Genomic DNA, 16,216 nt, shown 5'->3' on the forward strand with positions numbered 1-16,216 from the left:
AAGTCGAGAGAGATTTTAAGTTGCAGTGGAAGGTGACAATGGGTGCAGAAAAAGGCAAGGGATCAGCGGTGAGGCAGGGTTGGAAGGAGATACAGAAGTGATCAGAAACATGCAGCGGAGTAACAGGACAGTGGCTATAGGACAGGACAGCTACACTTACAGGAGAAGACAAGGTGAAGGTAATTTTCCACCTTTGTGAGTAGCAGGGGACTAGGACAGGAAGAGCTCAAAGGACTGTAGGAGCGACAGAAGGCCACTTGCATGAATGTCGTCGACATGCAGGTTGATGTCACCCAGGAGAATCAACGGAGTGCTGTCCCCTGGGAGATTGCTCAACAAGATGTTGAGGTCATCCAGGAAGCAGCCGGAAGTTTCTTATTTGAAAGTTCAAAAGTCAGGCATACTGTAGTCTACACCCTTGGTATTGTTGAAATAGTGATTCTATCATTTAGTGATGTGCTACAATGTTGTCTGTGAAGGAAAACACCTTTCACGATGATTTTAGACATGCAATTTAATTTTTTTATTTTTCAAAGACTGCAATGGTCAGTTCATAATACAGAGCAAATTGCTTCCACGATAGCACAGCTTAAACACACTGAATGTAGCACGGTCACTACACAGATCATTTATATATGAAGTACAAAGATATTTTTGATTATTTACTTCAGAATGATGCCAGTGGCAGAAGGATTAACACAGCTGAGAGTTGAAGGATTTCAACTGTAACATTGGGTACAGGGATGGTCTAGTCCACTAAAAGCTGCAACGCAAAGCTACTGGCTTTATTTCGTGCCTGTCACATAAGCTAGAGGAAGAATTGGTGGTTAGAAGCTTTAGAATGGTTTCCAGCCTGCTGCAGCTTCCAGAGGTTCTTAGCAAGGATGCCGTTTCGGGACTGGAAGATATTTGCCTGAGTGGCGCTCATGGGGGATGCTATATAATCACGGCACTTATGTCCGCCCAGACTAGGGCCACATGTCACTTTGTACGAGAAGAAAAATGTGCCATATGAGAACATGCAAGATTTGGACTCCTTTCCTTGTTGGATTTGAAATGAGCATGTACCCAAAAGTTCGCTGTTCCAGACATTATCTTCGTCGTATACTTCAAATGTGAGCTTTGTTTCCTCATCAATCCTTATGCTGCCAAATTCAAATCTCTCTGGCCATATTGGGTTGTCGTTATTTTGAATCACAGCAGTACGCATAACCTGTGAACCGTAGCTTACTTGAACGGAGCCATCAGTTTGGGTCCACACATCTCCATACAGACCTTGGGCTCTCATTCCATAAACCTCCAGTGTTGCCAGTCCTCTAGCAGTAGGGCAGCATTTATAGTTGATGTTCCTATTACTCTGGCAGACACAGGCACAAGGATCCCTTACGGAAGACCTTGTCCCGATATTGCAAGATTCGGCGCACCTTTTCAGTAGGGCATTCTGCATAATGTAGTCTTCCACTGCTTTCTTCACACCACCAACTGCTGGATGTTTGGGTGGCAACAGCTGATGTAGGGGCTTGAGGGAGTAGAGCACCACATTCGGGACTGTCTTCAAGGATGTCAGCCACTCCTTGTATGCGTTCGGGTCTGATCCTCCTGCGAACAGTAGATCAGCCGTGTTTATAATCCCACCCACCATCTCATAATGACGATCACTGAACGTACTGCTAAACTTAGCATTATTTAAAAATTTCTTCTTGAGTTCCTTGCAGTGGTGAAACTCTGTTTTTATTTCTGCAGTCATAGAGAGTGTTGCAGATGCTTCAACGTCCAGGCAGTCCTTGACAGCAGTGTCTGTAAGTCCACTCATTGCAACCTGGCAGGATTGAATTGAGGTTATGGTCTTCAGTTTTCCTCCGAGTGTCACTTCATTAATGAAGTGAGTGCCATATGTGTCAACCAGATTTATGTAATCAGCCTTTGTCCCAGAAAGCCGATCAATGGAGATCAAAAACTCTGGGTGAAGTAGTGGTTTACTGGTTACTCTGTACCTGGAAAGAAAGATGTAGGCTATTATACTCAGCAGCAGTGATAGAGATAAAAATTACTTCTACTTATTTGTTCATTGCACTTTATGCCAGGGGTTCATAAACTTTTAAATCTTGACAAACATATAATTTCCAGGTGTTTTCATGACTGGTTTTGTCAAAATCATACAATGGCATTAGTGAATTGCCTTGAACATACAAGTAATGGAGAAACAGGAATGAAATACATTTTATCCTGTCTGTTTTTAGACAAAACAATTGTGCTGTCCTTTTGCAGGGTCAGCTGCTCAGGAGCCTATTCCTGAAGGAATAAGATGTGAGATGGCACACCCTGGAAAGGCCATCAATCTATTGCAAAAGAAACCACACACAAATATAAACACACTCATTTATACGCTAAGATCAATTTAATCACCAGTTCACAAGTGTTTCGACTGTGGGAGGAAATGGGAGCACCTGAAGGAAACCTACATAAATATAGGAAGATTGTGCAGGTTCCTCACAGACTGGGTGGGATTAGAACCCATATCTGGGCACACAACTTTTGCTTCCTTGCTGCTAAACTGACACTCATACATCCATCAATATGTTTTCAATAACTTCTTGTCCTGGTCAGGGAGCCAATCCTGGAATCAAGGGGCACAATGTTGAGGGGTGGTATGGCCTGGATGGGATGGCATTAACTGACAATATAAAAGGGCAGAATAGAAATACTGGGCCCTCGCAAACTCCTGTTCAATCCTAACTCTTTATCCAATAAATATGCATTTTCTTATTAATCACTAACACACATAAACTGTAAACACACACACACACACACACACACACACACACATTGTCTGAAGCCGCTTGTCCCAAGCAGGGTCATGGGGAGCCGGAGCCTAACCCGGCAACAGGGGGCACAAGGCTGGAGGGGGAGGGGACACACCCAGGACGGGACAGGACAGGACGCCAGTCAGTCGCAAGGCACCCTAAGTGCGACTCGAACCCAAGACTCACTAGAGAGCAGGCCCCGGTCAAACCCACTGCACACCACCACACCCCCCAACTGTAAACATGGTGGAATCATATTAATTATGACACTCCCACACTCATTTTGCTTGGTTGCGTTTTACTTACACCTGTCAGCCATTCATGAGAAAATATGCCATGTTTTGCCTGGTGCAACCACAAATTTCAAAAACTTTAAAAAGCTAAATAAATTAAAAATAAGATGGAAAACATTTGCATCTTCAAAAATTTGAAAGGCCGGGGTCAGTCTACTCCTCTTAGAGTTAAGCTGTCTAGTCGACCACTCATGTGGCCTGCATGTTAGGGAGGGTTCAGAAGTGGTTTAACTTAACCTTTTTCCACACATATGTTTGGACTCTGGGAGGAGACGGAGAAGGAGAAAGAACCGGAGACCAACGCACAATGACCTCACTGTGAGGAAGAAGCGCAGACGACCCTGCCCAGCTTCACGTGCTCAACAAGACCCCCCCTCTCTGTACCCTTTCCCGGGTCCCCTCTTTCCTCCTCTCCTTCCCCCATGACCCGTTCCACTGTCTGCAACACCTGTAAATAAAAGGAGCACCAACACGCACGAGCTGTGTCCTGGATTGTGTGTCATAGACACATTCCCCAAGTATAAGTTTGAAGACCTTTGTGTATTTTATATGAACAAACCAGACTGCCATATGTTTAGATTAAGCATAATTTTATAAGTACAGAAATACCACAACTGGAAAATAGGTGCAGCTACCCAGTGCTGGCTAGAGCTGCTGCCTTTAGATTCAGTAAATTTTTTTCAAAGGTTTTTTCAAAGGGATCCAACAGTTCCAGGTTTGCATCCCACCTCCAGCTGTAGCACCCTTGAGCAAGGTACTTACCCTGAATTGCTCAAGTGAAAGTTACCCAACTGGGTAAATGGGTAAATAATTATAAGTTGCTCTGATGATATGTGTCAGCTAAATGAACAAATGTACTGTAAATATGTTAACGGTTTTAAATGTTCTGTGCAATGACTTAAAATTCTTTGCTGTGCCTATATTTTATACATAGCTTATATACAGTATGTTAAAGGCTGTCAAACAGGTCTTGCTGTCAAAGAGATTCTGAATATTTTTACTGCAGTCTGTTATTTGGAATTATTTTCCAAAGTTGGACTCACCTGTAGAAGCTGCAGTCAACTTTGTGTTTAGCAAAGGTGTATTTGTCCTCTTTCGATTTCTTCATGGCATAAGTACTCTCCTGAGCATGTGTGCCCCCGAAGCCGACCCCCACATTTACATTAGGTTGGACAGGTAAATTCAGGCCGATCTTCCAGTTGTTTGACACACTGGAGGTGGAGTCTTTGGCAACGGCCTCACTGGAGTCGTAGATGGAGCTGGAGACTTTCATGACACATTTGGAGAGGGCTCTCCAGTCTACCACGACCAGTGGCAGCTTCTGCTGAATGCCTCCCAGGTAGCTGTTCCTCACCAGATTGCAGGTGCCATTGGCATTTTTCCACTTTTCAGTGTCAATCACATAAGCACCCTTCCTTTCCATCTTCACTATGTCAAAACCTTCTCCTCCAAGGTTGGAGCCAGGGACAAGCCCAGCTTTCTCACATTGTTCTGGGGTTCCATGAAACATGGTGCCAAACTTTCCTGGGAGACACTGGACTGGAAACATCCAGGCCAGCAAAAAGATTTTCCACAGCCGTTCCATGAATTGCTGTTGTACTTGTATTCTGGCAGACAAGAAAGCTGACAAAGATATATAACACCATTCACTTCACATTCAGAACAATGGCAACGATGAAAATATCTTTTAGTATTATACTTATCTTACAGGAATGTGCATTTTCTATCTTTTTATCTGTCTATACAGCTATGTGTAGTTTGGGTACACCTGGTCAAGATTTTGTTGGTTTTGTAAGATTAAAAAAATGAACAAAAGCGCAAGGAACATACTTAAACATGGCTAAAAAAAAAAAAATAAATAAATACAATGTGGCATGTGTAATAGTTTGGCTACCTTTCCAGTTGATCCACTAGTGTTATTTTTATAAGGGCTTTGGACTCAATAAATCAATAAAGTGTGTAATTTGACAAAGGGGTGCACAAACTTTTGCACATGACCTTATATATAGAACATATGTAGAGTCTTCTTATGAATGTCATGCATTCCCAAAAAACTCTTTTTTGGGTTAAATCTCATGACGCGAAGATGTAATTGCAATTAGTTTAAATGAAAAACATTTTTATGTGTTCCAGAACCAAAAAGTGACATTTACTTTCCTAAAATTTTACCAAATCTTATTAAAATGGACACAATTACTTCAATAGTTCACATTAGTAACCATAACACAACATATAATGGCAGCTCCCCTTCACTAGTCATTCTATAATACTGCTTGTCTATCTGCCTGCTCCCATTCACCTGTTTCCAAATTCCTACATAGTGTACACTTAAACAATACATTATTGTATTATGTTATTATTATATATCTTGGTAAATACTACTATATGCCACAAATTTTCCATACGGTATAAATTGTAGATACATTGGAAAAATTGTTGTAATCACCACACATGAATTAAGGTTTCTGGGCTCATTTTTAATGCATAAAAATCAACTAAAATGTGAAAACCTGTGAATGTTTCTTTCCATGTATCCTTTCTATCACACTTTTCAGTAACCCACCATAAAAAAATCTAATGGTATTTCATAGATTTCACAATGGAAAATACAATATTTTAACCCATTCATGTTCAAAGCTCCCATCTACAAGACCTTACCTCATCCACTGAGAGACTGATGTACTCAGAGGTTGTTTAAAGTCTTGCTGGGTAGTTTCTTGCTTTGCAGTGTGCCTGGTAGCATGAAAGGTGTTTTGTGAGACGAATTTTGGTGTTCGCACAATTATTATTGCAAGCAATTGTGTGGTTTGTCAAAACACTTTTTTCAGCATAGGGTGCAAACCTGCCAAACAGGCAGGGCTATTTAAACCTCAGCAGTTCACCACATGAACTGTCTACTTACTGGAAATGATACCATTAAAAATACACTCCAACAGTTCTCACATGGGAGATAAGGAAAGCAGGTTAGTGGTGGGTAGTCAATGCCATGTATGCGCTTTTCACCCCCTGGTGATCAGACACTATTTCTAGCACCCTCTCAGATGCCTATCTTAACATGAGAATGAAAATGACAACCAAGCAGGTGGGAAAGAGTGAGTTTCAAATGTATTTCAGTTATATCACAGGGAGTTCTACTCTTCCTTATTTATTCATCGTATGATCAAAGACAGATCTTCAGCAACATAGGGCAAGCTTTAAGCTGTAAAACTGGCTTCATGTAGCCAGAGTTTAACGTCTGTGTCATCGATGTTCAGATGTCAGATCCACTGGCGTGGGTGTGTATGTGGGGCAGTGAGTCAGCAGATGTTTTGCAGTTTGTTGCTGCTCTCCACATGGGCATCCAGGGCTGTCTGCTACTCCCATTTTGTACATGTGTGCCCTGAATCAGCCGTGCCTGGTGCGTAGTCGGTTTAAGTGCTTCCAGCAGTGTCGGTGTAGCTGGCTCCCAGGTGGTTTAGAGCAGCAGCCCCCAACCTTTTTGGCACCAGGGACCGGTTTCCACGGACCAGGGGCCCGGGGGCCCGGGGGATGGTTTCGGGATAATTCAAGCGCATTACATTATTGTGCACTTTATTTCTATTATTATTACATTGTAATATATAATGAAATAATTATACAACTCGGATTCCGACTTAAAGCCTGCCATCAGATGCAGCTTAATTGTCACTTGCCACTCACTGATAGGGTTTTGATATGAGTCTGCAAGCAGTTGATTTATTATGGTCTCTATGCAGTCAAACCTCTCTGCTAATGTTAATCCTTATTTGCAGCCGCTTCCCAGCATATGCAGCGTATGCGCAGTTCACAGTAGGGTTCGCGCTCCTATGAGAATCTAATGCCGCTGCTGATCTGACAGGAGGCGGAGCTCAGGCGGTAATGCGAGCGTTGGGGAGCGGCTGTAAATACAGATGAAGCTTCGCTTGCTTGCCCGCCGCTCACCTCCTGCTGTGCGGCCCGGTTCCTAACAGGCCACGGACCGGTACCGGTCCGCTGCCCGGGGGTTGGGGACCCCTGGTTTAGAGGACGACACTTGGATAAATCTGTGTAGCCATGAGCCACCGTCCTTTGTCCATTACTTTTGCTACTCAGCTCCTGCCCAGGCCTTTAGTGACATGCCACTGCTGCTGTCAAGCAGCTGCACCATGCGCCGATAGAATGGCCTTCGACATTTCAGGCGGAGTTGCTTTTGTTGGCCAGTGGTAATAGCAGTTAGGTGACTGTAAAGCAATGAGCTTTTGTCGTTTAAGGAGTGTTTTGCCAGTGCTATACACTGTGCATTTCTCCTGATATCAGGGGGAGGTATGCCGCTTACAACAGGTAGGTAATTTGTTGGTGTGGAGCAGATGCAGCCAGATACAATTCTCATTGTGGTGTTCAAAGCGCAGTCTACTTTGTTAATGTGGGCACTTCTAGCCCATACTGGTGCACAGTATCTGCTGCAGAGTATATAAGTGCTATTGAGGTTAGCTGTAGCACTTTGAAGTTTGCTCCCCATGAGAGGCCAGCTAGTCTTCTCAGTAAGTTGTTCCTTGTGTTTACTTTCTTTGATAGTTGGTCTAAATGGTGTTTGTAAGAAAGTGTTCTGTCAAGTGTTACTCCAAGGTATTTTGGGAAATTGTTTGAAGGAATGGCATTCCTTTTGCATGTAACTTTCAGTTTGTAGTCTGCTAAGGCATTAGTGAGGTGGATCAGAACTTAGTGACATTTCTATTTCTTTGAAGTTTTTTGCTGCAGTTAATAGAGCTATGTTGTCTGCTCTTCCGACAGGGGGGTGCGGTGGCGCAGTGGGTTGGACTTGCTCTCCAGTGGGTCTGGGGTTCAAGTCTTGCTTGGGGTGCCTTGCGACGGACTGGCGTCCCGTCCTGGGTGTGTTCCCTCCCCCTCCGGCCTTCCGCCCTGTGTTGCCGGGTAGGCTCCGGTTCCCTGCGACCCTGTATGGGACAAGCGGCTTCAGACAGCGTGTGTGCGCGCGCGCGCTCTTCCTGATTTGGCTGGACGGAATATCCCAGAAGGAGACTCTGGCTACAACTGTACCTCACCTTGTTAGACGACACACTGGTCTTCTCTCTGGACCTTGCAAGTGAAACCGTGGTGCCGTTTATTTTTTCTCAGTCCAAATGGAGCATGTGTCCTCCACTTTCATTTACACTGTTGAATAAATGGGTTGGAAAAAAAACTAAAATAAATAATTTTGCCATAAGCTGCCTTGCAGATGTTTTAACATAAATTTATCTTTGTATGTACAGCTGTGTAATTTTTACTGGAGCAATTCAGAGTAAGTACTTTGCTCAAGGGTACTACAGCCAAAGGTGAGACTTAATCATGTGACCTTTGAGTCCAAAGCCAGCAGCGCTAACCACTATGCTACTAGCTGTCCCAAGCAGTCATGAGCACTACAAGGTCAGCAGTTTCAACATAACTTGGTATTGCATACATATTTCTTCACATTCATGAATTTCTTTGAGACTAATCTGTATTCTGAGTACACTGTAGTTTGTGTTCTGAGAAATTCAAACAGAGCAGCTCAACATGACACATAACGGCAAAGTGCAGTAATACTGAAAAAGATAATAAATAAATAAGGAAATAAATAACAAAAAAGAAAAAATAATCGACATGTAGCGTCCGGACGGGAGTCCGACACGGACGCGCGTTGCTATTACGTCCAAACACAGACGAAATATAAAATGACTTCACGTGCAGTGTGATGTTAAAAGTGTACTGTGCGTATTGTAAGACACTCGGTGGAAGTAAAACAGGAAACACGAGACCAAGAAACACACACGGTGTTTGAACTACGGTGAACACACACACACACGCATTTTCAGAACCGCTTGTCCCATATGGGGTCGCGGGGGAACCGGAGCCTACCCGGCAACACAGGGCGTAAGGCCGGAGGGGGAGGGGACACACCCAGGACGGGACGCCAGTCCATCGCAAGGCACCCCAAGCGGGACTCGAACCGCAGACCCACCAGACAGGAGGACTGTGGTCCAACCCACTGCGCCACCGCACCCCCCTACGGTGAACAGTGAAACGCTAATCTGTGAGTATGACCGCAACCCCGAGACGTGACGAAATACCGGACAGGAACGATGGACCAGGACTGGAGAACAAGAGGCAGGAACTGACGGGACGGGCACTCGGGACTGGAACATGCACACCTAGGAAACAGATTGTGGGAACAAGAGACTACGAATCGCCAAGAGAGCACAATAGAACCGCTGATTAAGAATCCACAAGTAGTTCTGCTCCGCTGGCTCCTTTTATACCTCCGTGTCCTACGAGACTGTGAGGTGATAGGTGAGCGTTAACTAGCGGCACTGAGGGGCGCCGCCTCTGACCAGGAGGGGCAGTGACCCCGTGGGACGTGACACAACATTTGCAAGTGACAGATGTACTAAAACTTAAGTGAGGTTGGTTAAACCAATGCAATGGCTCTTAGTGCAGCCACTGCATGACCTTGAGATGATGCACTTCACTCTGCACTGGCTTCCCATAACTGCCCGGATCAAATTTAAGACCCTGGTTATGACCTACAAGTGCATCAGTATTGCTGCTGCATCAAAACTGCTCCCAGATATCTACAAGACTTGATCATTCGCAACACGCCAACCAGAATGCTACGCTCTTCCACATCTGCCCGCTTGGTGGTCCCACGCATGAAAGGTAAAGCACATAGGTTCTCGGTTCTGACTCTGTTGTGGTGGAACAACCTCCCCCTCTCACTCAGAACTGCTGAATCTTTGCCCACATTTAAAAAGGATCTTAAAACTCATCTCTTCCGGACTCACTTTGACCATGATCTCTTAAGTTCATGTAAGGTATAAATGTTCATGACTATGCTTGCTCGAATCAGTCCTTTACAGAGCCACTCCTGCAATGTAACGCAAATGTTTATATGTATCTCAATAAATAAATAAATAAAACTGCTAGGAAGGTGACTAGGAATTGGCGATATTCTGATAAAAATTTATGCAGCTATTTGTGTGATGAACGTTAGTGTATATGGTGAAGGAAACTAACTGTCCTTAAGAATCACACATCTGCAGCTATGTCTCTTTATCCGAATGTGATGCACAAATTGAATTTTCTACGGGATGTATGTCGCTTGGAGGGGGTGCGGTGGCGCAGTGGGTTGGACCGCAGTCCTGCTCTCCAGTGGGTCTGGGGTTCGAGTCCCGCTTGGGGTACCTTGCGGCGGACTGGCGTCCCGTCCTGGGTGTGTCCCCTTCCCCCTCCGGCCTTACGCCCTGTGTTGCCGGGTAGGCTCCGGTTCCCCGTGACCCCCGTATGGGACAAGCGGTTCTGAAAGTGTGTGTGTGTGTGTGTGTGTGTGTGTGTGTGTGTGTGTGTGTGTGTGTGTGTGTGTGTGTGTGTCGCTTGGGAGAAAAGCATCTGCTAAGTGAAGAAATGTAATGTAAATGTAATAGGTTAATATGCCCTTCACTGGGACTATGGAGTATGTCTGTATGGAGTGGTGAATGTCTGTTGACAAGAATGACCCTCAAAAGTGCTTCTTTCCTCCCTGTAACTCAATGGTGATCACAAGAAACTCACTAACAGGGATAGACAGACACTTCACAGTATAGCTGTTAAATGCTACAAAAGTATAGCTTCAAAAACTACCACAGAACTGACTTAGTAACTCTATTACACAGCCTCAAGAAAACTGGATATCTTGAGCTTGAGAAAGCTGGAATTTATGACATGAGTTGTATAACATGGTGTAAGGAGCACAAAAAAATGGAACTCTGGGCAATGGAGAAAGTTATATGGTCTGATGAGTCATCTTTCACACTATTTCTTACATCTGAACAAAACTGTTAAACACGATAGGGGATCTGCGATGGTTCAACCTAATATGGCTCACCTTTACAGCTGTGTTTGTAACTGTGATTCATCCATCCATCCATATTCCTCCACTTATCTGGGACCAGGTCGCGAGGGCAGTAGTCCAAGCAGAGCCCCCCAGATTTCCCTCTCCCCGCACACCTCCTCCAGCTCCTGTGGGGGAACCCCAAGGCATCCCAGGCCAGCTGCGAGACGTAGTCTCTCCAACGTGTCCTGGGTCTGCCCCGAGGCCTCCTCTCAGTGGGACATGCCCGGAACACCTCCCCAGGGAGGCGTCCAGGAGGCATCCGGAACAGATGCCCGAGCCACCTCAAATCGATGCGGAGGAGCAGCGGCTCTACTCCGAGCTCCTCCCGGGTGACTGAGCTCCTCACCCTATCCCTAAGGGTGCGCCCAGCCACTCTGCGGAGGAAACTCATTTCTGCCGCTTGTATCCGCGATCTCATTCTTTCGGTCATGATCCAGAGTTCATGACTATAGGTGAGGGTATGAATGTAGATCGACCGGTAAATTGAGAGCTTCGCCTTACGACTCAGCTCCTTCTTCACCACAACAGACCGGTACAATGACCGCATTACTGCGGACGCCACACCGATTCGTCTGTCAACCTGCTGCTCCATTTTTCCGTCACTCGTGAACAAGACCCCGAGATACTTAAACTCCTCCACTTGAGGGAGCAACTCCCCCCTAACCCGGAGGGGGCAATCCACCTTTTTCCGACTGAGAACCATGGCCTCGGATTTGGAGGTGCTGATTCTCATCCCCGGCGCTTCGCACTTGGCTGCAAACCTCCCCAGTGCACGCTGCAAGTCTTGACTTGATGAAGCCAACAGGACCACATCGTCCGCAAAAAGCAGAGACGAGATCTCACGGCCACCAAAACAGACACCCTCCGTTCCCTGGCTGCGCCTAGAAATTCTATCCATGAAGATAATGAACAGAATCGGTGACAAAGGGCAGCCCTGGCGGAGTCCAACATGCACCGGGAACAGGTCTAACTTACTGCCGGCAATGCGAACCAAGCTCCTGCTCCGGTCATACAGGGAACGAACAGCCCGTAGCAGCGAGCCCTGAACCCCATAATCCCGAAGTACCTCCCATAGGATGCCACGAGGGACACGGTCGAATGCCTTCTCCAGGTCCACAAAACACATATGGACTGGTTGGGCAAACTCCCACGAACCCTCCAGCACCCTAGTGAGGGTATAGAGCTGGTCCAGTGTTCCACGGCCAGGGCGAAAACCGCATTGCTCCTCCTGAATCCGAGGTTCGACTATCGGTCGGATTCTCCTTTCCAGTACCCTGGCATAGACTTTCCCAGGGAGGCTAAGGAGTGTGATCCCCTTATAGTTGGAACACAATCTCCGGTCCCCCTTCTTAAAAAGAGGGACCACCACCCCAGTCTGCCAGTCCAGAGGCACCGTTCCCGAGCTCCACGCGATGCTGCAGAGGCGTGTCAGCCAAGACAGCCCCACAACATCCAGAGACTTGAGAAACTCGGGGCGGATCTCATCCACCCCCGGAGCCTTGCCACCGAGGAGTTTTTTGACTACCTCAGCAACTTCAGCCAGGGTAATGGACGAGTCCCCCTCCGAGTCCCTGGCCTCAGCTTCCTCTACGGAAGGCGTGTCGGAGGGATTGAGGAGATCCTCAGAGTACTCCTTCCACCACCCGAGGACATCCTCAGTTGAGGTCAGCAGTGCACCACTTCCACTGTAAACAGTGTTGGCGGAACACTGCTTCCCCCTTCTAAGTCGCCGGAGAGTTTGGCAGAATCTCCTTGAGGCCGACCGAAAGTCTTCCTCCATGGCCTCACCGAACTCCTCCCAGGCCCGAGTTTTTGCCGCGGTGTCTGCCAGAGCCGCGTTCCGTCCGGCCCGCCGGTACCCGTCAGCTGCTTCAGGAGTCCCATGAGCCAGCCAGGCCCGATAGAACTCCTTCTTCAGCTTGATGGCATCCCTTATCTCCGGTGTCCACCACCGTGTTCGGGAATTGCCGTCACGACAGCCACCGGAGACTTTATGGCCGCAGCTCCGAATCGCCGCCCCGGTAATGGAGGTGTGGAACATAGTCCATTCGGACTCAATGTCCCCAGTCTCCTTTGGGACCTGGTTGAAGCTCTGTCGGAGGCAGGAGTTGAAGACCTCTCTGACAGCAGCCTCCACCAAATGTTCCCAACAGACCCTCACTATGCGTTTGGGCCTGCCAGGTCTGTCCAGCTTCTTCCCCCGCCATCGAATCCAACTCACCACCAGGTGGTGATCAGTTGACAGCTCAGCCCCTCTCTTCACCTGAGTGTCCAAGACATAGGGCCGAAGGTCAGAAGAAACGACTACAAAGTCCATCATCGACCTCCGACCTAGGGTGTCCTGGTGCCAGGTGCACTGATGGACACCCTTATGCATGAACATGGTGTTTGTTATGGACAAACCGTGACTAGCACAGAAATCCAATAACAACTCACCGCTCGGGTTCAGATCAAGGAGGCCGTTCCAAACAATCACTCCCCTCCAGGTGTCACTGTCACTGCCCACGTGGGCGTTGAAGTCCCCCAGTAGAACGACAGAGTCCACAGTGGGAGCACTTTCCAGCACGCCCTCCAGGGACTCCAAAAAGGCCGGGTACTCTGCACTGCCGCTAGGCGTATAAGCACAAATGACAGTGAGAGACCGTTCCCTGACCCGAAGGCGCAGGGAGACGACCCTCTCGTTCACCGGGGTAGACTCCAACACATGGCAGCTAAACTGGGGGGCTATTAATAAGCCCACACCCGCCCACCGCCTCTCACCCTGGGCAATGCCAGAGTAGTGGAGAGTCCACCCCTGGTCGAGAAGAGTGGTTCCAGAACCCAAGCTGTGAGTGGAAGTGAGCCCGACTATATCTAGACGGTATCTCTCAACCTCCTGCACTAGCTCAGGCTCCTTCCCTGCCAGTGAGGTGACATTCCAAGTCCCAAAAGCCAGAGTTGGCGCCCGAGGTTTGGGTCGGCCGGGCACTCGGCCCCGACCACCACCCAAATCACAATGCACTGGCCCCTTACGGCCTCTCCGGCAGGTGGTGAGCCCACCGAAGAGTAGCTCCATGTCTTGGCTTCAGGCTGAGCCCGGCCTGCCTCTGTGGGCATTGACCTGGCCACCAGGCGCTCGCATGCGAGCCCCCCCCCAGGCCTGGCTCCAGGGTAGGGCCCTGGTGACCCCATGCTGGGTGGGGTAAACGAGAACCTTGATTTAATGGTCATCATAAGGGGGTTTTGAACCGCGCTTTGTCTCATCTGTCACCCAGGACCTGTTTGCCATGGGAGACCCTACCAGGGGCATATAGCCCCAGGCACCATAGCTCCTGATGTCACTCAGGCACCCAAACCCCTCCACCACGTTAAGGTGGCGGTTCGCGGAGGGGAACTGTGATTCAGTTACTTCAAATTCAAACTTCTTTTCACATTTTTCTGTTATCTTGTCCACCTACTCGAAATGCCCCATTATGCATTCTCTAATAACTACTCCTTAATGGCTCCCCGTGATCTTCTTCACGTCATGTTGCAGCCTTTCATTCCTGTCACTCCTGGGATTGGGGTGTGTCCTTCTGAGACACAATGCCCCACTGACATGGTCTACTGAGGATTAAAGCATGGTGTGTATTCTGCAGCTTTCACAGCCATCAGGGCTATATCCAGTTCTGCATTCACAGTCTCCCCTAGAATAAAATATGTATTTTAGGCAGTGTCTTCCACAGCCATCAACTGGTTGACTTTCTCAAGGACAGCAGTTACTGCAGTGGTTATAGTTGTGATCTTGTGTTTGATGGAGCAGATTTGAATCCCAGTCCAGCTTTAGTACCCCTGGGGAAGGAACGTACCTTAGTTATAGCTACTCTAGTAAAAGTTACCCAGCTCTATGAATGCGTAAATATCTGTAAGTAGCACAAATCCAAACCTAACTTTGCAAGTTTCTTTGTAACGAGAAATGTGTAATATAACAGCATAAATAATTAGAACACACACACATTTTCTTAACCGCTTGTCCCAGAAGGGGATGCGGGGAACCGGAGCCTACCCAGCAACACAGGGCGTAAGGCCGTAGAGGACACACCCAGGACAGGACGCCAGTCCGCCACAAGGCACCCCAAGCAGGACTCGAACCCCAGACCCACCAGAGAGCAGGACCCGGTCCAACCCACCGCACCACCACATCCCTCAAAAATTAGAACAGTAAAGTATATTGCTTCATGATTACCAACCTATTTGCAGACCCTGTGATACGACATACACAGGACAAAATGAATGCATGACAAGACCATACACTGTATTAAATGCCTTGATATTTTTTTTCTATTTTAAAAAGGTCACTTTGTGATGATGTGGTCATCTGGTAGTGTAGCGGTTAGCGCTTGCGTCTTTGAACCATCAGGTTACAATCCCACCTCCAGCAGTAGTACCCTTAGTAAGGTACTTACTAGTAAAATTGCCCTTCTGTTTATAATTTATAATGGGTCAAAAATTGAAAGCTACTTTGAAGAGCATAAGCTAACTCTAGAATGATACAGGGGCAAATGTATTATTCTACATAAAGGTCAAAATAACATCTTTATAATCTGACAAAGGTTAGAGTGGGCTAATAATGTATAACCACTGTGTTCTGCAGAGTTATTTTTGACCCTGTGTTTCTCCTTTTCTATCCTGTCACATGACCGAGTTCTTAGAACAGTTCTCACCTCCCTTCCACCACCACAAATGCAGGCATGATGCATTATTGATCAGTCACTAAGATTTGGTCTCAAAGAGGGTGTGCTCTATTCACAGTGGGCTTCTTTAAAACATGCACCCCATTGCTGTGCTGAGATTTCATATATCATTTGCAGTTTTATGCCGATTCACACAGTATCAATGCTCAGCTAAATCCTCCAAGTCATGCTTCAACATAACGCTACTGAATGTTCCCATCGTTTATACAATGAGGGCAGTGGTGCAATTAGTCATAAGCCATTTTTAGAGACAGTGAACGAGCGCCTGCAAGCTGTCAAATAAAATAAACTGTCAATGATTCAGTTCAACAGGGGGGTGCAGTGGCACAGTGGCACAGTGGGTTGACCGCAGTCCTGCTTTCGGGTGGGTCTGGGGTTCGAGTCCCGCTTGCAGTGCCTTGCGATGGGCTAGCGTCCCATCCTGGGTGTGTCCCCTCCCCCTCCGGCCTTACGCCCTGTGTTACCAGGTAGGCTCTGGTTCCCTGCGACCCTGTATGGGACAAGCGGTTCTGAAAATGTGTGTGT

General features: G+C 47.1%; 1 protein-coding gene across 1 annotated transcript; it reads right to left on the reverse strand.

The window, feature by feature from the left end:
- Window positions 1-557: 557 nt before the first annotated feature.
- On the reverse strand, window positions 558-5,835 carry LOC108942496 (perforin-1-like). The gene is made up of 3 exons (XM_018765895.2): window positions 5,756-5,835; window positions 4,141-4,720; window positions 558-1,994 (listed from the first exon to the last, which is right to left on the reverse strand). The coding sequence occupies exons 2-3, from the start codon at window positions 4,680-4,682 to the stop codon at window positions 809-811; spliced, it is 1,728 nt and encodes a 575-aa protein (XP_018621411.1). The 5' UTR covers window positions 4,683-4,720; window positions 5,756-5,835; the 3' UTR covers window positions 558-808.
- Between the last annotated feature and the right edge of the window lie 10,381 nt (window positions 5,836-16,216).

This window comes from Scleropages formosus, chromosome 23 (genome assembly GCF_900964775.1).
Source record: "Scleropages formosus chromosome 23, fSclFor1.1, whole genome shotgun sequence".
Classification (NCBI taxonomy): Eukaryota; Metazoa; Chordata; class Actinopteri; order Osteoglossiformes; family Osteoglossidae; genus Scleropages; species Scleropages formosus.